The sequence below is a fragment of the Achroia grisella genome, unplaced genomic scaffold (assembly GCF_030625045.1).
Source record: "Achroia grisella isolate CSIRO2021 unplaced genomic scaffold, CSIRO_AGI_Agris_v1 utg660, whole genome shotgun sequence".
NCBI classification, from domain to species: Eukaryota; Metazoa; Arthropoda; class Insecta; order Lepidoptera; family Pyralidae; genus Achroia; species Achroia grisella.
In genome coordinates this window covers 5,887,299-5,912,949 of record NW_026712984.1, presented here as the reverse complement: position 1 = coordinate 5,912,949, position 25,651 = coordinate 5,887,299, and the positions used below count along the sequence as shown (strand labels likewise).

Sequence of the window (25,651 nt, the reverse complement as noted above, 5' to 3'; positions counted from 1 at the left end):
ATAACATAGTATATATTATGCATTTCTCGAACTACCTACAAATGGGCGAATAATTAAGTGAAATAAATAAGCATAGTTCAATAGTCAGTAAGCCAAGTAACAATTCTTACTCTATGTCCTTAAAATCCACGGTGGAACAGTCAAATTTCAGTCCATTTTTTTTATTTTTACTGTGACAGCAGTTGCAGACTAATGTGTATCTGTCAGACCCGTATATCTCCTTTGTAGCTTATCACACCCTGAAAAAGAGATTATTATGATTCATTTTTTTTTTATTATAACATAAACAATTGTGGTAGAAAACAATGTTTACATAATTGTTTTGTTTTGTTTCAACTGAATATTAAATATTATATTGTAAAGAAAAATATGATTTTTGTTTGTAAGAGACAAATAAAAAAAAATACGCGTCACTTGCTGGCAACACTGACCTTGTACGGAGCGGCAGCTAGTGCGAGAGCGTGTGAAGGTGTCAGGGCACGAGGGCCGGCTGCTGGAGACACGTGTGGCACGAGGACATGGCGGCCGAGTACCGCTCCAGCTGGAATGTCGCCGACTGTACCGCGAACTCCACCCGCGCCAGTCGCTGGCACGCGCGGAGCACCGTCTCAGGATCCGCCAGATCATCTGCCATCACAGATACGTTGTAGTATATGTGGGAAAGAGTAAGAAGCATCATGTGGTCTCTATCGCACACTGCTGACATAATCCGGCCATTATGCTGTGAACGGTGAGTGAGAACACTGGTGTGTGTATGACAGCCGATAATTAGGAAAACAAATATTACAATTGTGTAGAAGGTATGTATGTGCGAAAGAATAGGAAGCATTGCATCGTCTCTATCGCACACTGCTGGCGTCATGCGGCCATTAAGCTGTGAACGGCGCGTGAGAACCCTGGAGGGTTTGATAGCCGATAATTATAATAAAAAAAGCCGAAGAAAACTGTACATACATAATCGTACATTTAGAAACAATGGAAATTGTTTCATTGTGTTTGTTTGAGTTAGAAATTATGCCCAGTTTTATGCCAGGATATATTTGTGTTGACTGTTTCTTCATGAAACGTCTTTCTTTTTGGGTTTGAGTGAGACATGACAGTGAAATTATAAGGTATAATAAAGTACATGGTGTCATGAGCATCACTTCGTTAGTTTTATGTACATAGCATTATTCATGTCTATAGGGGATAACACGCCGAACGCCACGTGCGAGTGCAAGTCGTGTAGTGTACTAACCGGGCGCCACTTGCGAGTGCGCGTTGTGTACTGTACTGAGCGAGCGCCACGTGCGAGTGCACATCGTATACTGTACTGACTGAGCGCCACGTGCAAGTGCACGTGGTGTAGTGTACTAACCGAGCGCCACGTGCGCGGTGAGCACGAGGTGGTGCGTGGAGAGCTGCCAGGCGTGCAGCGAGTGCACGTGCCTGACGCCGGGCAGCGCGGCGAGGGCGGCGACGCAGTCCCGGTAGCGCAGCGCGGGCGGCACGCCCTGCATCAGCATGCGGAGCGCGTCCCGCACCACGCGCGCCGACGTCATCAGCACCACCACGCTGAACACGAACGTGCACACCGGGTCCACCACCTTCGCCGCCGGCTGTGAACATCGTTCTCTTCAGTCACTTCGGTCAGTCTACACTTCGCTCTCACGCCGTTCCACGTTGACGCGGATTATCGTAGTAACGCTTGTACATGTACATATATCTTAAGAGGTGAAGCAAAAATATTTGTTGTTTTTTTACGAAAATTTCGCAGACGGAGGATTATGAAATTTCACACACTTATACTTTTATAGATTACTAGCTTTGCCCGCGGCTTCGCTCGAGTTAATTTATCCCCTTAGGGATGGAATTTATCAAAATACTTTCTTAGAGGATGCCTACCTCATAGTAGCTTTAAGCATGCAAAGTCTCAGCCCGATCGGTTTAAAATTAACAAAGTTTCATCCCCTTAGGGGTAGAATAATCAAAATCCTTTCTTAGCAGATGCCTACGTCATAACATCTACCTGCATGCAAAATTTCAGCCCAATCCATCCAGTGGTTTGGGCTGTGCGTTGATAGATCACTATGTCACTGACCTTTGAGTTATATATATTTAGATTTATATATATGAATATGCCCTCCATATACGTTTAGGTTTCTATTTTCTTTAAATAATTAATGAATAAAAAAATATAACTATTCAAAAGTGCTTATTTTAAGTTTATTTAAATAAAATATATTTGAATTCTATTCTATTCTAATACATTGTAGACGGACAGACTTACATAAAACTTGATGACCACAGAAGCTAGCAGTACTCCACAGCTTTGTATCAAATCTCCTATTACGTGGATGAGTGCAGCACGTAGGTTGATGTTCCTATAAAATATATAATAATAACAAACTTTATTGGCAATAAAACACTTTTACATTTAATACACATTACGGCGAACCACACAGTAGACATGCAAGTCAGTATGTGGTTCAGAGGATATCATTACACATAATTGATATGTTAGGTGCTCGGCTGACTAAAGAAATAACTTAACAATATCCTACAACACTTATACATACAGTTTCTGTGCTTATATGATACTAGCTGTCCCGGCAAACGTTGTTTTGCCATATAAATTAATAACGCTATAAAAAAAATAGGGGTTGATGATAGAAGGATGAAAATTTAGGATTGTATGTATTTTTATATGTTGTATCATATAAAAATAGAAACTAAAATATTGTCTAAAAAATAAAAAAATAAAATTTACGGGTGGACTACCCCTAACATTTAGGGGGATGAAAAATAGATGTTGGCCGATTCTCAGACCTACTCAATACGCTCACAAAATTTCATGAGAATCGATCAAGCCGTTTCCGAGGAGTATGGGAACGAAAACTGTGACACGAGAATTTTATATATAAGATTATTTCCATATATACAATAGTTCTTAAAACTATTTAATACCAAGTAATAATGATTGGAACATGATGGAAACGTGCATATGGAATCAATAATTGACGGCCTCGCTGGTCTAAAAAAACAACCCACCTGGCTCTAGATCCGACATTAGCCTCCGCACTGGACAGATCCTTCATACCATAATCTCCATTCACTAGAGCACCGTTTGTCTGTTTATGTTCGCGCGATCTCCTAAACAGACGGAACCCGACGCGCGGCGCGTCCGTGTCGTGCGTGTGTGCGTGCGTGTGCGGACACGCTGCCCCACCGTGCGTGTGATGGTGAGCTGTGAAAAAATATAGAAAAAAAAATTAATCATAATACCCCCTGGACAATTAACACAGCGCCATCTAATCCGACGGTAGGCAGAGCTTGAATTATGAGTACTAGAGCTGATAAAAATATATATATATATATATATATATATATATGATAGCGCAAGTTCAATACAATAACTATTTTCATTGTTAATTAATTAATTTAATTATATTCGGTATATATTGATCAAATCACTATTACTTAATATTTAATATTAATGAAGTATTAAATGTAAGGATTATTACAAATATTATAAATAGCGCCATCTAGTACTTATAGACCGAACTAAGTTGTTTGTCATAAGATAACCGTTGCCTCCGCTTCTCTCCCTACTACACTGACTTCGGTCTATAAATATGGAGGTCGGTATTTGAATAATTCTCCCCCGTCCAATTCAATCAGGGATCGGTATTACGAGGGCCTGAGCTAAGGTTCGAACCCCTAGCGGTGCCCTCAGACTAAAGTCGTATCCGTCAGGCGGGAGTTGGCCTTCAGCCGCTCCATAAGTCTTTCAGCGGGTTTGGAGTGCCATCTGCACTCGCACTATTGTCCGGTGAAGCTGTAAAGGCCAGCTGCGGCCAACAGCATTAGAGTAGTCCGAAAAAAAACAAACTAGAAAAAATAGGGTGCGTTCAGAAATTTCTTGCGTAACTAAACTTCAAAACATTAACTCTGAGGCGGAACATTTTTTTCGGACTACTCTATCGTCCTAAAAAAAAATTGAATATTTCTCTTTTACTGTATAACCACTGCATCGAATACATCTTAGGAATCAAATTTCTCATCAATCTGATCTGAATCAAATTTACTCTGAAGGTAGATTTACCTTCAGAGTAAATTTGACATATCATAAGAGTCTGTAATAGACCTACATGAATAAAGATATTTAGAATTTGAATTATGTATGTTAATCTATAAGATATTTATAATATGGGCCAGGGATGTTATGGATATGAAATTTCGGATACGGATAGGTTTTGGATATAGGAATGATTATTCTACCGGATACGGATGCGGATATGAAATTATTTCGGATTATCCATTAAATTCAGATAATTTCGGCTACGGATATAATTTTTTTAAGGAATTTCCAAAGTGAAATACAAATAGCTAATAAAATGGTTACATAACGTGTCTCAATTACGCTTCGCCCCTATCCGATATTATCCGAAACTTTTACTTCGGATTCGGTTACGGTTACGGATATTTTTTATATCGGATATCCGATAGTTTCGGTTACGGTTACGGATATTTTTTATATCGGATATCCGATAGTTTCGGTTACGGTTACGGATATTTTTATATCGGATATCCGATAGTGTCGGTTACGGTTACGGATATTTTTTATATCGGATATCCGATAGTTTCGGTTACGGATATTTTTTCATATCGGATATCCGATAGTTTCGGTTACGGTTACGGATATTTTTTTATATCGGATATCCGATAGTTTCGGTTACGGTTACAGATATTTTTTTATATCGGATATCCGATAGTTTCGGTTACGGTTACGGATATTTTTTTATATCGGATATCCGATAGTTTCGGATATTTTTTATATCGGATATCCGATAGTTTCGGTTACGGTTACGGATATTTTTTATATCGGATATCCGATAGTTTCGGTTACGGTTACGGAGCTCCCTTACAACCCTGATATGGGCCTAGTAGCCTGAAATAAATAAATTAAAACACTAACTAAACACTGACCTATATCGGAGGCACAGCCGTGTAACACGAGCGCTAGTATAACGTTGAACACGACGCCGCAGCCCGATACGATCATCATGATGTTGGGCTCGATACTGTACTCGTCTGTGTGTAGCCGCACTGCAGCCACGTACACGAACACGCCCGTCAGGATCCAGATTAGAAGAACGGACACCATCGCGCCCAGCACCTCTGTATCAGACAGACATAAAGATATATATTACTAGCTGTCCCGGCAAACGTTGTTTTGCCTTAAAATAAAAAAATAAATTTAGGGGTGGACTACCCCTAACATTTAGGGGGATGAAAAATAGATGTTGGCCGATTCTCAGACCTACTCAATACGCTCACAAAATTTCATGAGAATCGGTCAAGCCGTTTCGGAGGAGTATGGGAACGAAAAGTGACACGAGAATTTTATATATAAGATAAACTAACTCTTCCCGCGACTTCGTCCGCGTGGAATTTAACTTTATTTTCCTAATCAAAGAATTGTTCTAAAATAAATGTAGCCTAAGTTACTCCTTATTACATGAGCAACCTGCTAAAAAAAGTCCCGTCAAAATCGGTCTAGCCATTTCAGAGATTAGTCGGAACAAACAGACCGACAGACAAAAAATCTAAAAAAAATATTTGGTGTATATAACGTATTTATATTCATATGCATGTAGTAAAAAGGGTTATTTCAATATTACAAACAGACACTTCAATTTTATATATTTATAGTTGTATAGATTTTGAATTCTTACTAAATTTAAATGGTTAATTGATTAATAGCATTACTCTGAACTTAGCCTTAAATAAATCAATATTTACTTTCTTCTATAATGTAATATTTAAAAAAGTCATCTCCAAGAAAGAAATCCATACAACATTGAATGAAATTTTAATAATAATAATAATAATCTCAGGACAATTCACACAGCGCCATCTAGACCCAAGTTAAGCTAGCTAAAGCTTGTGTTATGGGCACTAGATAACTGATACAAATATATAGTTTTTTTTCATAAATACCTACATATTATACAAAGAAAACACCCAGACCGATACAAACAATCATACTCATGAATACAAATGTTTGCGCACTATATTCTCCCAAATTTGAATTTAAAAATGAATCTGTATTATTGTAAATATGTACAACATTTATTTGAAAAAAATACGAGCTGAGTTTCTTGTCAGTTCTTCTCATCTCGAAATCATTCCGAACTGACGGTAGATTTGACATATCATAAGAGTCTGTAATGGATCTACATGAATAAAGATATTTTGAATTGAATTGAATTGAATGTGCCGTGCGAGGAATTAAACCTGCGACCATGGGAAGTAAAGCGGTGTGCTAATCCACCAGACCACCAAGGCCGAATAGATCCATCTAAATAATTATGCCAATGTTAGAACTTGAGAATTTAATTTCCATATTCTCTTCCACACGTGAATGACATAGCACTATACAAGTGAAGGTATCCGACACTTGTGCTCAGCCAACCGTGTAATTTAGGGCGATTATATACTGGCGGGTATATACAGGCGAGAATTTTCTGTTAGATAATGTCTGACGCACTCCAAAGAGTGTCTGATAAGATTCTGACAGGACAGTATTTTAAACTATTTTTATAGAAGCCATCATGCCATCTAGTCCCAAGCTAAGCTAGCTAAAGCTTAGATAACTGATACAAATACATAGAATTTTTTTCTCGTAAACACATACATATACATAGAAAACGCTCAGACCGATACAATCATACTCATGAATAAAAATTGCACCGTGCGAGGAATTGAACCAGCGACCAATGTAAGTAAAGCGGTGTGCTTTAGCACACCGCTTTACTTACATTGGTCGCCGCTAGACCATCGAGGCCGTCAATATAATATTACAAACCTGATGGCAATTGTTGATGGCAAGAGATTGCTACATACATCTTATAACTGCTATGGCTTCAAATTGGCGGCCCACCTGATGGCAATTATCGATGGCAATGGCAGCCTACATACATTGTTTAACTGATAGAGGCTGTCAATATAAAATTACAAACCTGCACGCTTGTATCCATAAGACATGTGTACATCCGGCGGTCGTTTGGCGCAGTGGAACGCGAGGAGGGCAAGTGCAAACCCGCCGCAATCACTGAGCATGTGTGCAGCATCACACATCACCGACAGACTACCGGCTAAGTACCCACCAATAAGTTCGCATATCTGTAATAGAAAACATCATTTTTATATAATATTTAGGAATGACCTACAATCTGATGGCTCACTTGAATTACCATCAAGTGTCAGCTACATAAGTAAATTTTATAAGTGATGCCCACCAGTTGGCTATTGTCGATGACATATTCACTGGGAAGCGGTATCTGCTGAGATGAGTTTCCATCTTCAGCCATCTTCATACATTTTATAACTGGTATGGCTTACAGCCTGACATCCCATCTGATGGCACCAATCAGCTACATACATTTTATAATAATTGGTATGGCTTACAACCTGACGGCCCATCTGATGCCAATTGTCGATGACATATTCACTGAGAAGCGGTATCTGCTGAGATGAGTTTCCATCTTCAGCCATCTTCATACATTTTATAACTGGTATGGCTTACAGCCTGACGGCCCATCTGATGGCACCAATCAGCTACATACATTTTATAACTGGTATGGCTTACAGCCTGACGGCCCATCTGATGCCAATTGTCGATGACATATTCACTGGGAAGTGATATCTGCTGAGATGACTTTCTTCTAAGTCTACTTAAGTATATTATATATACACTTACTTGACATTTAGCATTATATTTCGCTCAATTTACATAATATATTTTTAAATTACAGCCTATGTGTTATTCTGCCTATATTACAGTAGTCTTTCATAAAAATCCGTTCAGTTGTTTTTGCGTGAAAGTGTAACAAACATCCATCCATCCATACTAACAAACTTTTGCGTTTATAATATTAATAACACTAGCTGTCCGGGCAAACGTTGTTTTGCCATATAAATTAATATCGCTGTTAAAGCATAAGGGTTAGGGTGTACTTAGGTTAAGGGTAGAAGAGTGAACATTTTAGGGTTGCATATAATTTGAATGCCAAACCATAAAAGAAATATGTAAAAAAATAAAGAATATTCTTTGGTTAGTCGGGTAAACAACTGGGCCGTGTTTCAGCATCGAAAACGTACAATGTAATGTGCAAGTTAGCATTGGTGCCAAATATAGAAAACGTCAATAGAAACGACGCAAGGATCGTGGACATTTTTGGCAAGCTACACGGCGAAAACTAGGTAACAATACATTGATATAAACAATTTTATACTTTACTGGCTACTCGCCCCGGTTTCACCCGGGTGTACATGTATTATATAAATAAACCTTCCTCTAGAATCACTGCACCTATTAAAAAAACCCGCTTCAAAATCCGTTGCTGAGTTTTAAAGATGTAAGCATACATAGGGATAGACAGCGACAGAGACTTTGTTTTATACTATATAATGAAGTAAGGATAAGTGTGCGAAATTTATTTCATCCTCCTGCACTATTTTCGTAAAAAAGGGTACAATGTTTTTGCTTCACGTATTATTAAAAAAATAATAGTTTACTTAAAGAAACTAAAAACAAATTAACTTCTTAAACGAATGCTGTACAGCGCTGTACAGCGCATATGTAATTAAAACAAAAACTTGACATTCATAATCGGCTAAAATGAATAATCCTACATGAATAAATAATTTTTGATTTGATTTGTTTGGTTTTAGTAATTTATTTTTTATTTTTATTTATTTATTTAAATCAGGCAGCTAATGGCCCATATAAATACCTTACAGACTAACATGCATATACAATATAATTATAAGAAAAGAACTATAAATTGTCTGTGTGATCACGGCACCGATGATGGTAATCTGCCACGGTAGCGCCGATACACCACACCCTTCGAACAGTAGTCCTCCTTCAATAAAGTGGTTAGATGTGGGAACTACTGGGAACTCTGACCACAAACTCCTTGAAACTCGCGTTATGACTCGATTGATCACCACTAATAACCCCACTGCCAGCAATGTACAATGTCAGGTGGACCTCCATGTTTTTTCATCTGGTAACCAAAAACAAACTAACCATAAAGAATCCACAGAGGACTAGAGCGATCAGCAGTTGAGGTATCGCGCTGGGAGGCTCCGCTTGCGGCTTCCAATGGCAATGCTCGGCCTCAGGTGCCGGAGACACTGGCACGTCCGTGTACGTCTCCTGTAATTGCAAATCAGTATTACACAGTTGTCAATCAATATGATATATGGTTGTGTGTAATGATGGCTGGCTTATCCGTCATAATCGTGAACGGGTGCTGCTTGTGGGGACTACTCTGTTCTGGTTACGAATACTGATTCGACTATTTGACATATACATATTTTAACAGACTTATGACGATAATATAAATGAAAAAAGGTCTTGGAAACTGTTGCGTCGTCCTAGTAATACAACTTACTAGCTGTGCCCCGCGGTATCATCTGCTATTTAATTTTAAAGATAGCTCACCCTTCTACTTTAACATTATCATAAATGCATGACCCGCCCGTGCTATCACTTTTTCACTTCATGTTCATTCTTTTTTGTTTTTTGTAGGGCTTGTAAGCTGATGCATAACGACCTAAAACTAGGTCTCTCAAACATGAAACTCCTTCAATTCAATACATGTATCTAATTCAATATTTTTTTCTCTATCGTCTATTAGCATCATCAGTATACTTTGGAATGAAAAAAATACTTAAATGCCGACTCGCAAAAACCCGTACGGTTGATCCGTACGACCATTTTCCTCGTAGCAACAGTAAGCGGAGAACAAACACAACGGTAAAGGACGTAGAAATCTTTTTGTAGCTTTAATATAAGAATGGACTTATCGAAGATTTCGTGAGAAGGTCTGATTAATGTCTCGCAGCGCGGCGGTGGGTTGACAGTTTCCCTCGATTGTGATTTAGGAATTTTGCCGGTTGAACAAAGACTGGCTTATATTTTTCGCACGCTTGTGTATTTATGAATACATGGTTTATACAGGACGTGTGTTTTTGATTAATGTAATGCTGGATATGTCGCAATTACAATAAGACAACTGCTATATTACCAAATCTGGATATATTTCATGAGAAGTGTATGCAATACTCTTCCAGAACTACGAAGCTGGAAGTAATTAACTAAAACTTTTAGAAATTAATTTATGTACTAGCTACACACCCCGGCTTCGCACGGGTGTAATGTATTAACCATTAAACCTCCCTCTTGAATCACTCTATCTGTTAAAAAAAAACGATTCAAAATCCGTTGCGTAGTTGTGCAGATTTAAACATACATTGGGACGGACAGACAGTAACAGAGACTTTGTTTTATACTATGTAATGATTACATAATGAATTTATTATTTGGTATAATTCCACTACCTTTAGCATGTGTGAGACCACAAATAATCAGTGCGGAAATCTGATCGCGGTTAAGGGAAGCGTTATGACCTTCCCAATTAGTGATCAAATTTCGACCGCTATTGGATTTATACCCATAAACAAAAACATTTTAATAGATTTCAAAATAGAGAAGAAAAAGATTATATTGGTCATATATAACTTTTATTAATGTTTATTTTATTTATTACTCTATATTTTATTATAATTATAATATAATTAGAACTTTATTTAATGTTGAATTTTAAATATTTTATTTTAACAACCTATGGAGATTTTAACATAATAGTTTTAATTGCACAGGTGTTACCTATCTCACCACTAGCTTTGCCACACTGTTGGGTTGACTGGTAGAGATCTCTCTTAGAGATAAGTCCACCTTTGCTCACTCTGTATATGTTTAAGTTAAGAACTGTATTTAAAAGTGCAATAAAGAATATATAATCCACAAGTTTCTTGCTCATTCTTCTTGTGATGAATCTGCATTCCGAATGAGTGGTAGAATCAAAATATGACTACTCAAAAGTGCTTGTAATGAGTTTATTTGAATAAAGATTATTTCTATTTCTATTTCTATAAAATGTATAATAAATTCTACTTTGCTATACAGTAAGTGGTAAAGAGATATTTCATCAGTTTGCCGTACCAAACCGTTTTTTGTATTGAATAAGGCATCGCTGTGACATTTGTCTTTCTATTGAGACAAATAGCGAAATGGATGATTGATGAGAAATAAATGTTATCGAATTTGTTATGTTACTAAAATCGAATGAAATTGCAATATAATATATCGTGAAACTTCCTATGTATCCGGACAAAATAAAATAACATTCTTTAAAATCGGGCCCTTGAAACTAGACTATACTTGACTAAAAATATATATAACTAACTGTGCTCGCGATTACACGCGTGAAATTTATAGCCTATATGTTATGATGTACAAGCTATATTACTGTTCAGTTTCGTTAAAATCCATTTAGTAGTTTTTGCGTGAAAGAGTAACAAACATCCATACACACTCTCAAAATTCCACGTTTATAATATTAGTAAGATTCTATCACGTATAAGTAAAGCTTCCACTGTGTCACAGTAGCAGTAGGATACTGGGTGGAAAAGAACTCACATTGCATCCACTGTCTGTTCGCTTAGATCTTTTAAACTACACAACGGATTTTAATACAGTTTTTAGCAATAGATAGAGCGAATATCGGAATAATAATAGGAAGATTCATATATATAATATACTAGCTGTGGGGGGAAGAGAATTGTTAGTAATATGGACTCATAACCCATGACCATATTACTATCAATGTACCATGTCAGGTTGACCTCCACGCGGATCTCCCTGGAAACCATCGTGATAAATTCCTGGTGAATTTGTCACGATGGGCTAACTGACCTGACCTCATGTTCATCTTATCATCCTCCACTGGGGCCCCGCCAGCGTAAACCGTTAGCGCAGACGGGTGCACCATTCCATAATCATCTATAAAAAAATATATATACTAGCTGTGCCCGCGACTTCCTTCGCGTGGTTATCAAAAACACTATCACGAGTATCTTTGGAAGCCCTCAAATATGAATAATTTTCCCAGTTTTTGCAACATTTTTCACTAATGCTTTGCTTCTATTAGTCGTAGCGTAATGTTATATAGCTTAAACGGCCTCGGTGGTCACATCGCCTGACTGCGATGGTCGCGGGTTCGATTCCTTGCACGGCACAAACGGTATTCATGAGTATGATTGCTTGTATCAGTCTGGGTGTTTTCTATGAATAATATGTATTTATTTACGAAAAAAATATCTATGTATTTGTATCAGTTATCTAGTACCCATAACACAAGCATTAGCTAGCTTAACTTGGGTCTAGATGGAGCTGTGTGAATTGTCCTGAGATTATTATTATTATTATTAAAGCCTCTTTCGACAAATGGACTATCCAACACTAAAATATTTTTTCAATTCGAATCAGTAATTCCTAAGATTAGCACGTTTATACAAACTCTTTAGCTTTATAATATTAATAAGTATAGATATACACCCGTATGAAGCTGGGGCGATTAGCTAGTTTATTACATAATATAGTGATCTCGTTGGAAATAAGCAATAAATTACACGTCGGGCCAATAGCATGGCAGTATACTTGAACGAATTGCTCCCATTTCCCCTTTGTGAGGGCAGTCGGCAAATGGATCTTTGTTTCCTGGCCATGACACATTCAAGGCAACGTCTGACGGGGAAAAGCTCTTTTGAACCGACTGCAAATAAACGGTATAAAGGGTGATAATAATCTTATCCTTACTAATATCATCTACATATATAAAAATGAACCGACTGCAAATAAACGTAGAAGTATAAACGATGTAAAATATAAAAAATTGATAGAATATAATCTTATCCGTTTAGACTAATATCATAAATGATATAAATGATGAATGTAATGTAAGGATGTTTGTTACGCTTTTACGCAAAAACTATTGAGCCGATCATTATGAAATTTTGTACACATGTTCTTGGAGGTATTACAATGAACATAGAATACTTTTTATAAAAAAAACACAAATATATTTTTATAAAAAACATAAAAATAAAATATCAACATTTTACTACTCCAGAGCCCTTTAGCAGCCAGTAACGAAGTTATAAATCAATTATAAATCAGCGCCACGTAACAGCCAGTAATGAAGTTATGAGAGCGAAGGCGCGGGTAAAAGCTAGTTAATATTATAAACGCGAAAGTCTGCGAGTATGGATGGACATGCTATATATATTGTTTGTTATTCTTTCACGCAAAAACTATTGAACGGATTTTAATGAAACTTTACAGTAATATAGCTTATACATCAGAATAATATATAGGCTATGCGGTAAAAGGATATTATGCAAATTGGGCGAAATAAAATTATAAATGTTTCAGACGAATATATATAATAAATTTTATTAAGCCACATTCATGTAAAAGTCTTACATAAATTTCATAAACAATTTGTGATTGTGTGAGCCAGGAACTGAACTAGGCACTATCTCAGTAATATATACAATATGAACTTAAGAAGCGAGAAATATAAAATATTGTATATGTTAAACTAGAATATGAATTCACGAGAGGGAAAGGGATTGTTAGTACTGTAGATTAATAACCACATGCTAGCATGCTAGCAATGTACCATGTCAGGTTGACCTCTACGTGGCTCCCTCTAGAATCTAGGGGATCCACGAATTTACCAGGAGTTTATCACTATAGTTTCAAGGGCCTAGAAACTATATTGATAAACTTATGGTAAATTTGTCACGATGGGTTAACTGACCCGACCTCATGCTCATTTTATCATCCTCCTCTGATGCCCCGCCAGCGTATACGGTCAGCACAGGCCAGGTTACCACTCCATTATCGTCCATTAAAAAAAAATTACTGGTATTCTAAATTTCACAGTGTAATTGGGTAACGAAAATATACATTTTATTTTTATTTGGTACCACGCGAACTCAGTTCCGCCTCAGAGTTAAAGTTTTGAAGTTTAGTTACGCAAGAAATTTCTGAACGCACCCTATTTGTTCTAGTTTCTTTTTTTTTCGGACTACTCTAATGCTGTTGGCCGCAGCTGGCCTTTACAACTTCACCGGACGATAGGGGATGAGTGCAGATGGCACTCCAAACGTGGAAGGATTTATGAAGCGACTGATGACCAACTCCCGCCTGACGGATACGACTTTAGTCTGAGGGCACCACTAGGGGTTCGAACCTCGGCTCAGGCCGTAATATCGATCCCCGTTTGAATTGGACGGGGGATCTATAGTAGGGGTTCTAGTTCGTATGGGAAAATAAAATTCAATTTCTTCATATTTTATCACTGTTTAAACCTTCCCTGGATTTTCACGAATATTTCAAGACTAAAATTAGCCAAATCGGTTCAACCGTTCTCGAGTTTAACGAGACTAACGAACAGCAATTAATTTTTATATATATTCAAATTCAAATTAAATTCAAATTCAAAATATCTTTATTCATGTAGGTCTATTACAGACTCTTATGATATGTCAAATCTACCGTCAGTTCGGAATGATATCGAGATGAGAAGAACTGACAAGAAACTCAGCTCGTATTTTTTTCAAACAATAGTGGAACATGTTTATAATAATATACAGTCATTAAAATTAAAATTTGGGAGATATAGATAGATAGATATAGATAGTTATAGATGTTTTACGGCTCGGGATACAAGTGTCGAAATATACATTATTTGCGGTATATTTACCATGATAATATTATTTATGAGCTCTTTTTTATAGCATAGACAACAAACGAGCTTGCGGCTCACCTGATGGTATGTGATTACCGCCGCCCATGATCAACGACAGGAAATTCACGACTGTATGCTAATTTTATTACGGAAAATAAAAAAGATGATTCTAGTTTACAGAATGGAATCGACAAAAATGTATAATTACGTCATTATGTATATATTAGAGAAGCACTGAATCACTGGATGTTGCTGGCAGCTTGTCCACCATTCTTTGTATAAACATTGTATTTTTTAGATCTGTTTTTTATATGTCACTTTTACTGTTTTTATTTCTTCGCTGTGAGCCCTTTTGCGAAATATACACTTTTATCACTATTATTCTGATTTTCAATAAAATAGCCGTTGTGTTCCCGCTACAGTCACGTTGGCAGAAAATGCCAGGATGGGTACATTAAAAAGCCCTAATATCGGCCTACTCGAGTAAATACTCCAATAGACTATTGCTATTGAGTAAAAACAACATATGCATGATGACTAGAGCCCTCACAGGACACTGCAAATTGAACAAAACATATGACAAACCTAGGCCTATGACATGCATATGAATATAAATACGGTACATATACCAAAATAACACTTTTTACAATTTTTGTCTGGCTGTTTGTTCCGGCTAATCTCTGAAATGGCTGGACCTATTTTGATGGGATTTTTTTGGTAGGTAGCTGATGTAATAAGGAGTAACGTAGGTTACTTTTAATTTAAAAAATAAAATTAAGTACAGCTAGTTCATTAATAACAATAATAATAATAAAAACGTAGAACAATACACATCGTCATCTAGTCCCGAGCTAACAGAGCTTGTGTGGATACTAGACAACTGATATCAATACTTAAATACATACATAATATACATAGAAAACACCCACACCAATAAAAATAATACTACTCATTAATACAACTGCACCGGGTGAGGGAATCGAACCTGCTGCAAACATTAAAAACACCAACTACTGTTACCAATACAAATGAATAAGATAAAATGATCTAAGAATTTTTATTGTGACCTGATAAAACTGAAATTTCACATACATTCACGTTTAACCCATTACTTACGACCTTACATCAAAGTTATAGGGGTCGAATATAGCAGAGTACCCATAAATTTACAGGACCCGAACGAAACTTAGTTACAAAAAATAAATCAACATATTATATATGCCTATGTAATCGAGTTACAACGCGAGTTTCAAGGCGTTAGTTGCCCGGGTCCCCACCAACATGCTGCCCACCTTCAAAGGAGGACTACTGGCCGAAGAGGGTGGTCTATCTGCGCTACCGTGGCAGATTATCATCATCAGTGCCGTGACCACACAGACAATTTATATTATATTATCTTTCATATGTATGTTAGTCTGTAAGGTATTTGTAATATGGAATGCAATTTTGCTTTTTAAGAATTTTTTTGCCATGCACGACCATATTGTGAAATCACAAGGAATGGTATATCCGAACCGACACGATATTGAAACTTTTATGAAAAGAGCTTATTCCTTCTTCAAAGGTCGCAACGCACTTTTAATTCCTTTGGTATTTCGGGTGCTCCTGAGCACTGTTAATTATTTACCGTCTGGCTACGAGCTGGCTTACGAGCTGCAAGCTCGTTTGTCCACTATGCTAAAAAAAAAGAATGTTAAATTTCGTAATAAACAATCTCATTGTCACAATTATGCAAGAATAAATAAGCTTGAATTAAATAAATCATCATCATCATCGCAGCCCGGAAGACGTCCACTGGTGGACATAGGCCTCCCCCAAAGATCTCCGCGACGATCGATCCTGCGCTGCTCGAATCCAATGCCTTCCAGCGATCTTGACCAGATCGTCGATCCATAATAATTAAATAAATAAATAAAATAACAAAAATAAATTTATATTCATTATGAGTGGTATGGGACACAGTTACCCAGATACATCAAAATAATAATTGCATTTCATAATGTCTAGTGAGACAAATTCAATATTACTATCTATCTACTAAGCATTGCTGTGTCTAAACTGTGTCCCATGGATAGCCAAAGGAGGAGTACTGGCCGAAGGAGGTGGTGTATCGGCGCTACCCTGGCAGATTACCATCATCAGTGCCGTGACCATACAGACAATTTATATTATATTATATTTTTATATTAAATTTAATATCTTTCGTATGTAATGAATAATAAATAAATTAAATAACCAAAATAAATTTTACGTTTAAGTAAGGAAACATTTATAATGGTAATGATAGTTTTGTTGTAGGTCATTATTACTCACTAGCTGTGCCCGCGATTTCACCTGCTATGCTATTCTGACGCATAAGCTATATTACTGTAAAGTTTCATCATAATAATTCAGTAGTTTTTGCGTGAAAGACTAACAAACATCTATACTCACAAACTTTCGCGTTTATAATGTTTTAAGATAAGATTTGTCAGCTGTTTTAAATTAAATGTTGTTTAACATAACATTTTTAGATTCTGTGAAGGATTGACAATAGTAAATAAATAATATAAATAATAACTAATTGAGTAACAAAATAAATCAGTCATAGTCTTCAGAGCAGACCAGTCCCTACAAGCAGCGTCTGTTCACGAGTATAACGGGTGAGCCAGTCATCAACGCTCAAACATATTAAAGTGTCGACGAAATCGGTTATAAATGGGAAAAGAAGATTGTTAGTAATGTAGACTTATGATACAATAACAGGTTGATCTTCACGTGGTTCTTTCTGGAAACCACCATGATAAATTCCTGGTTCACCAGCATATGATATTGCAATTTTGTCAAAAGGAAATATTTTAATCATGGGCCGTAACCATAAAAGACCAGTCCCCATAAGCAGTATTTATATTTATTCCCGAAATTTCCACGATGGGCTAACTGACCTGACCTCATGTCAACTTATCATCCTCTCATATCTCTACTGGTGCCCCGCCAGCGTAAACCGTTAGCGCAGACGGGTGCATAATTCCATTAACATCCATTAGAAATTAATGACATATTACTACTATTAAGTAAAGTATCCGATCGATCCCCGGTCCAAGCCAAACGAGGGTCGAAGACAGCCTGAACCGAGGTTCGAACCCCTAGCGGTGTCCTCAGACTAAAGTCGTATCCGTCTTGCGGAAGTTGGCCTTCAGCTCCATAAGTCCTTCCGCGGGTTTGGAGTGCCATTTACACTCGCATCCTATCGTCCGGTGAAGCTGTAAAGGCCAGCTGCGGCCAACAGCATTAGAGTAGTCCGAAAAAAAAGCTAGTCTGTTCAAATTACTCACATTAACTCTCATATTGGCCACGTTTCAAGTTATATAATTCCTCACTTAGATTCTTCCTTTAACATTACTGCCCACTCACTAACATTTTCACATTAACTCCCTTGTTTAATAGGTAACATCGCCCACTTATTACTAAACTGGCTTAACTCAAATTAGAAACTAGGTAAAATCAACTTTAAAGATAAATACATTAGAGTTGATAACCTACAATACGCAATTACGGAGTTAATGCGGTTTAATATTAAACGTGTATGTTTATTTTTATTTTCTTATGTAGGGTAGTAGAATAAGTCATGTGTAAAGAGATATAAGACCTAAATTTGTATATAAACCGCGCGGTGGCCCGTTGAAGAGTCAACGGAGCAAGAAATCATTGGGTTGATTCGAGGAAATTTCTTTAAAGACAAAGACGGTATATTGGGGTCAAACTTGGGAAAATAATATTAGTAACATATTTTGTTTTTTCTACCTGCATTAATATTTCTGATGATGGGTCAAAGAATTAATTTCATAGATTGAATGCGCCGATTAGGCATCGTTGTGAAGTACGTTGTACAAGATTTTTCCTATCTATACAAGTAAATAAAATGAAATGTCTATTTGTTATTTCTAATTAACAGCTTTTTACTAAATGCATACGAAATTGTATATGTCAGAAAATATTTCAAAAATGTTTGTGTGGCTGTCTATTTGTTCTTGCTAAGGCTTAGTAACAAGCTCGTTACATCCCTGATGATTCAGGTGTCCATAGGTACGGTAATCGTTTACCATCAGATGAGCCGTATGACAAATAGCCACCATAATTGTCTAAAAAAATCTCTGAAACGGCTAATGTGATTGTGACGGAATTTTCACTCGCAGATAGCTAATGTTATAAGGAGTAAGGTTTTTTCAATTGGTGATAATGGAATGGTGCCCGCCTGTGCTGCCGGTATACGCTAGCAGGGCACCTTGGAGGATGAAGGAGGGTGACCATGAACGCAGGTCAATTATCCCATCGTAACAAATTCACCAGAATTTCCAGAAGGAACCGCGTGGAGGTCAACTTGTACATTGCTAGCAATGGGGTCAACAACACCAGTCCACATTACTAACAATCTCCTTTTCATATTCATAAGGAGTAAATTAGGCTATTTTCATTTTAGACATTTCGCAGACAAAGTCACCGGTAAGAGCTTGTTGATGAATAGCATAGCATAGATATAGATGTTTATTTATCCCATCCCCAATTTCAATACTTAAAAATACAACTATCTAATTGAAGTAAGATAGAAGAGTAACCTAACTTACGGCTTAAAACATTAACTATCAGCGACTGAAAATTCCGTCATAATCAGATCAGCCGTCAGACGTAAGCGCGCGGTCGCGCTCACTCTTTTCTAAATCGAGTACGTAGTAAATTGTATAACATGGTTGAAATCCTTGAGTGTACTCTAGATAACAAGTTATCTACCACCTACCACTAAATAGTATATTGATATTGCTCGACAATTTCACTTTATCTCGCGTTACAATTGACAATGATTACGGTTCAAATATACCTACCTGTTTTTAATGACTGTTCTCTTTTTGATTTTTTTTTAATTGATGATAATCGATTGAAGGTGAATGCACGTTTTTTTTTATACCACGTAGGTGGCAAACAAGCATACGGCCCATGTTATGGTAAACGGTTACCGTAGTCTATGGACGCCTGGAACACCAGAGGTATCACGTGCGCGTTGCCGACCTTTAAGAAACCTTAATATACCCTTCTTGAAAAACCCCATGCTGTAGTCTCTCGTGAAAACCTCGGCAGGTAGTTCATTCCACAATCTTAAGTTCACAGTTTTATGTGTACGCGGGAGGAAGGTATGTGGGTGCGAGGTGGTGCAGATGCAACTGTATATGTAATCTATCTCAAGTCCATCACTTTATCAATAGAAATTTATAGCCTATATGTTATTCTAATGTATAAGCTATATTACTGTAAAGTTTCATCAAAAGCCGATCAGTAATTTGCATTGGGGGAGAGGGGATTGTTAGTAATGGGGAATAGTGACTCCATTCCTAGCAATGTCGTGTCAGGTTCATCTCCACGCGGTCCCTCTTAGTAACCAAACTTTTTTTTATGGATGATAATGAAATGGTGTTCCCACCTGCGCTAACGGTTTACGCCGAGCAGCAGTGGAGGATAATGAGATGAACATAAGGTCAGGAGAGTTTTTTTTTAATATTAATATTTGAGAGCGTTTGACCGCATCAGTTAGCCCATCGTGATAAATTTACGAAGAATTTATCACGATGGTTTCCAGGGGGAACCGCGGGAGGTCAACCTGACATGGTAAATTGCTAGCAATAAGATCAGTCCACAATACTACCATCCCCTTAACCCCATGGTAACCATAGTTAATTCCTAGTGTATAGTCCAAGATGCGCTGAATGACCTGACCTCATACTCATCTTTTCATCAGCCTCTGGTGCCCCACTAGGGTATACCGTTAGCGCAGACGGTTGCGCCACTGTACCATTCTATTATCACCATTATAAAAATATTGTTGTATATGTACATACAACCATACAAATGTAATAATTTTATCAACATAATTTGCAGGCCACCATAAAATTTCGACGCGATAACAACTGGTCTAATTTATTTACAATGCACGATATTATATGTATGTTATGTTACCGAGTTCTATTTCAAAAGCAATGAATATATGCATAATTCAATATTTATACATATAAATAATATTGGAGTGTCTGCTTGTAATATTGAAAGAACGTGGATATATGAAATAAAAGGAAGTATGAAAGTGGCACCGGTGTCAGAGAGGTTGAAGAGTAATCGTCTATCATGGTATGGACATGTAATGCGTAGGAATAAGGATAATATTTTAAGGAAGGTTTTACATATGAATGTGGATGGTTATAAGGGCAGAGGAAGGCCGTGTAACGTAAATGCCGTAAATAACGTGATGACTGCGAACAGGATGAATGGAAGAGAGAAACATATTACGCCGACCACAAATAAATGGGATAAGGAAGAAGCAGATGATGATGTTTGTAATATTGAAATAACAATAGTAGTTTTTTACTACGTGCATATTAATATAAATACGGTATATACACTAAAATAACATTTTTAATCATTTCTGAAAAGGCTGGACCGATTTTGATGGGATTTTTTGGCAGGTAGCTGATATAATAATAAGTATCTTAGGCTACTTTTATTTAAAAAAAAAATTTGACAAAAAAAGTCAAATTCCACATGGACGAAATCGCGTATACAGGTAGTATATAATAAAATATAACTGATCCCTGTATATATATATACATATATATATATATATATATGTCTGTACATATATGATATATGAGAATAAAATTTTATAATTATTGGATGCCTTTATTTACAAACATAATAGAACCCAAAATAATTATTGTTAGAAGTTTTGTTTATTTGTCTGTCTCTATAACTAATGTATCCTGGAAATCTTCACTTAAAATTCTCTGTTATTTTTTTCCAATCAGTCTACAAACAAAACAGTTATAATGGCACCAAATACTTAAGTGAAGGAATATATATCAAATTTTTCTTACAATAAGATTTAAATATATTCTGATGGTCTCAGTAATGTAGTGGTTAAACACATTGCCTTAATTCCGAAGGTCTCAGGTTCAATTCCTAGTATGGTACAAACATTAGTATTCGGAAATATAAGTGTTTGTATTGTATCAGTTTAGCACTTCACTTTACTTCTAAAGGTATTGGGTTCAATTCCTAGCATGGTACAAACATTACTATTTGGGAGTATATGTATTTGGATTGGTATGGTTGTTTTCTAATTATTATATTTAGGAAAAAAATATTCCTATCAGTTGTGTACACATTTAACTCAAGAGGGCTCTGAATAAAGTACAAAATGACATACAAAAAAAGGGTAACAAAATAATATAAATAGTAATTATAAAAAGAATAAGGAGCAAGCTGCCAGCAACAATAATATTGGTATAGTAAATTATGATAAATTTTATCATAGTTATATATATAGTGATTTGGAAAAATACAGATGTTCAACTACATACTATCAACTAATATGCTCTGAAACTTGTTTATCTATATAGATTTTATTATATAGATATTAGCTGTAGTTTGCTCTTAGACTTATAAATAAGTAACCCACCCACACAACTTCCTCTGCATCAACTAAGACAATGGATATTCTTGTAAAAAATATATTTTCCCTAATACTATAACATTTTTCATAGATGCTCCACTCCTATTGGTTGTAGTGTAATGTTATATAGCCTATAGCTTTTCTTGATAAATGGGTAATTCAACCCAAAATTTTCCATCCGAATTGTTAGCCCCTTAGATCAATATGTACAAAGAAACAAACGTTACATTTATAATATTAATTTAGATAAATTATAACTATTAATGAGTGTGTGTGAGTGTACTTAGTTCTTCATGCACGGGATCTTCATTTAATGTTAGACATAGACACCTATATAAATATACATACATTGTAAATTAACTGGCTTTTAAAAAAAAAAGTAATTCAATTGAGTCTCTTGCCAGTTTTCTCAATTGGATAGAGATATACTACAACTACAACTATAACTGGATGGTAGGGAAATAAAATTATAATATAAAAAAATTTATGTTCATAAGCGGCTAAAATGTCCTACATAAATAATTGTTATTTAATTTAAATTGAATTTGAACTTGACTATTTAATAATAACACCTTAAAAAGTATGAATTAAGGTAATATTCTAACGTAACATTATTACCTGTGGTCTGATACATAGACTGAAGTACAAACAGCATGGATGCTATAATTTGTAGTCTAATTAAATAACCATATATGCTGACTTGTGGCCAACATTGACTCTGTTTCTTAATGTGTAAATTGTTGTTTGTATTTCTACTATTGCTTTATAAAATTTACTCATATTTCCATACAATTGTAGAAAGATACTATGACTGGAGCGAACACAACTACTATTTTATTAATAATCAAATAATAGTTATAAACATGTACCTTTCCCAAAAGGGCTCACAGAGAAGAGATAACTACAGTCAAAAGTGATATATAAAAAACAGATATCAAAAATACAAAGTTTAAAGAATGGTAGACAAGCTGTCAGTAACAGATACAAGCAGGCATAGATCATATAATTTGAAGTATAATTAAATAAATATTCTTTTATAAAACTTCCTTGTATTTCTATAGGATTCTAGAAAGATACAAGGCAATATAATAATAAAATTGTCATTTTTCCTTTAATAAATTCTTGTGTCAGAAATAGAGAATTTAATTGATCTATGTACTATAGATTTGAGTGTCTTTTACTGTTTAGTTGATATTTTTAGCTCCTCTTCAGAAGTTGATTATACATATATATATAATTTTTGTTACAATAAAAGGGCCGTATCAATAAAAAATAGACCATAATATTATAATTTATATTATAAATTTTGTTACCTAACATGTAAGTGGACAAAAAATAATTTATTTTTATATATAACAGCAAGTAATTTGACATAAATTAATATTAACAAAATTACCAAATAAAAACACAGATTTATCTACCTAATTTAAGTCAATAAATTAATTAAAATAGTTCATAAGAAAATATGAATTACTTACCTCAGATAACAAAGGAGCTCTGTCTAAATGTTCTGAAGATGCAAAAGCTGACTCGAAATACGCGCCCCGACTCCTAGACTCGTACCTGGAGCCTCCATCATCCCACATTCTGGCTTCAAGTTCATCAGACATTCTGGCGCCTAGACTAGCACTCGCGAAAATTAAAATTTTCTCACTACACAGCACATAACTGCGAAGTCACAAAAACTGCCAGATACTCGCAAGTTCAATATGTAAATACATATATCAGCGTTATATCATAATTATATATACAATAGGAGTTTGTGTGATATCACTAGAACGGTAAATAAAACGAGACGAGACGAGATAAAATATTTTCTCGATAAGCGAAAAGGAACTAAACTGAGTGCGTTCAGATTCTGAATCTAAATATTTTCTTGTCGCTTGTTGAGTAAGAAATTTGATATAATTGAAATAAATTAAATAATGCATAGATATAATAGTTACTTTTAACTTTAAAAAAGTTAAGCATAGTAGTAAAGATTTAAATTTTTATTAATTAAACTTTAAAATAAAAATGTGAAAAACAATAGTGTAATAAAAAGTTTATATTTCAAAACGACTGATTACAAGTATGTCAATTTTGACATTATTATTGACAGATGTTGACATTGAAGTACACAGACGTTGGCTGTATGGGCGCAGTTCCCTTTGCCTTTCCTTTAAAGCATAAACAGAACCAAAAAAAAAGTATACAGATGTTCTAAGACACATTAGGGTACATTCTATTATTTTTTATGTATGGACGCATTCTTATTATATTACAGGAAATGGGATGTGTTTTTTTATGTAATTACAATGACAAATAAGCTGATGGTCTACTTGAAGGTAACCTTAGCACATGAACAGCACTACGGACATGCGACACTCGTGATACCACTCACGCGTTGCCGTTACAGAGACTAATAAAAATTTTATTTACGTCGTAGATGTCAAGCCTTTTACCATTATTTCACTTGCAAAGTAAGTCGTTTGGTGATTGAAAAAGGTGAGACTGAACTAGGCAAATCCTGTTGCGTGATGCTTAGCCGGCTGGACTTGATGCCTGACGCTTGGTGCTTTGCTAAGCTAGTAAGCTTTATGCAAGTATTTGCTAGTGTAGGGAGTTCTGCAATCAAGTTTAGATGGTTATGGTTCATACATTTGTCATACCATAGTTTTGGTAGGTGGTACACACATAATAATGGACGCAGATTTACGTGGACTAGAACAATTTTAGGGTCTACAGTAAAAGCAATTATTGTAGACATCAGAGAAGTAATAGTGGTACTTCTTCTTTTCGATTAAATCGGTACATTGGAAGAACTAAACACGAAAAATAGTCGTCGAAGTTCTCTCAAGAAGAACTAAATAAGAACGCAAAATGAAACGAACACAACTCATACTTCAATATAATTTATTAATCCTTTCCATAATAACTAATATTAAAAATTACCAATTAAATTACTCGATCACAAAAAATAACAATTATATTACAAGAAACAACATCGCATTTGGAATGATAAATAAATAACTTATAGGACGTATTTCTTATAACATGTCAACAACCATTTTAAATGTTCTTAATTACTGGACACGATAATGGCAACACTAATCAAAAATGTTTTACATAACCTTTACATAGTCGGTATGTTTTTTAAATCACTTTAAGTAATAGTTACATTTTATGGCCAGAACCATATATTAACTACATATATATGATATATCTAGTACAGAACATAATATTTAATCACAATTGGTGTCTTTACTTAACGTATATTAGCAATTATAATTGTCAACAATCGACAATTTAAGTCGTATGCGATGTTGCCATTCGAAATATTAATAAATTCCAGCGCAATGTTATTTCTATAAAAAAAACCATGCCCTCGTTTCGTCGCTAGCTTTCTGAACATAGCATACAATACAAGAGTGTTTTGTCTTCTTTTGACGTGCTACTTGTTTTAGTATTTACCAGTTATCATCTATTAAGTTATTTCTATGAGCATATAGTTACAAACAACTTAAGCACATTGCCTCGTAAC

At 35.6% G+C, this 25,651-nt stretch overlaps 1 protein-coding gene across 1 annotated transcript; it reads right to left on the bottom strand.

The window, feature by feature from the left end:
* Positions 1-170: 170 nt before the first annotated feature.
* Positions 171-23,887, bottom strand: LOC131849797 (proton-coupled zinc antiporter SLC30A2-like). The gene is made up of 9 exons (XM_059199917.1): positions 23,607-23,887; positions 9,080-9,208; positions 7,005-7,167; positions 4,969-5,160; positions 3,031-3,226; positions 2,270-2,363; positions 1,358-1,598; positions 432-627; positions 171-239 (listed from the first exon to the last, which is right to left on the bottom strand). The coding sequence occupies exons 1-8, from the start codon at positions 23,736-23,738 to the stop codon at positions 473-475; spliced, it is 1,302 nt and encodes a 433-aa protein (XP_059055900.1). The 5' UTR covers positions 23,739-23,887; the 3' UTR covers positions 171-239; positions 432-472.
* Positions 23,888-25,651: the final 1,764 nt, after the last annotated feature.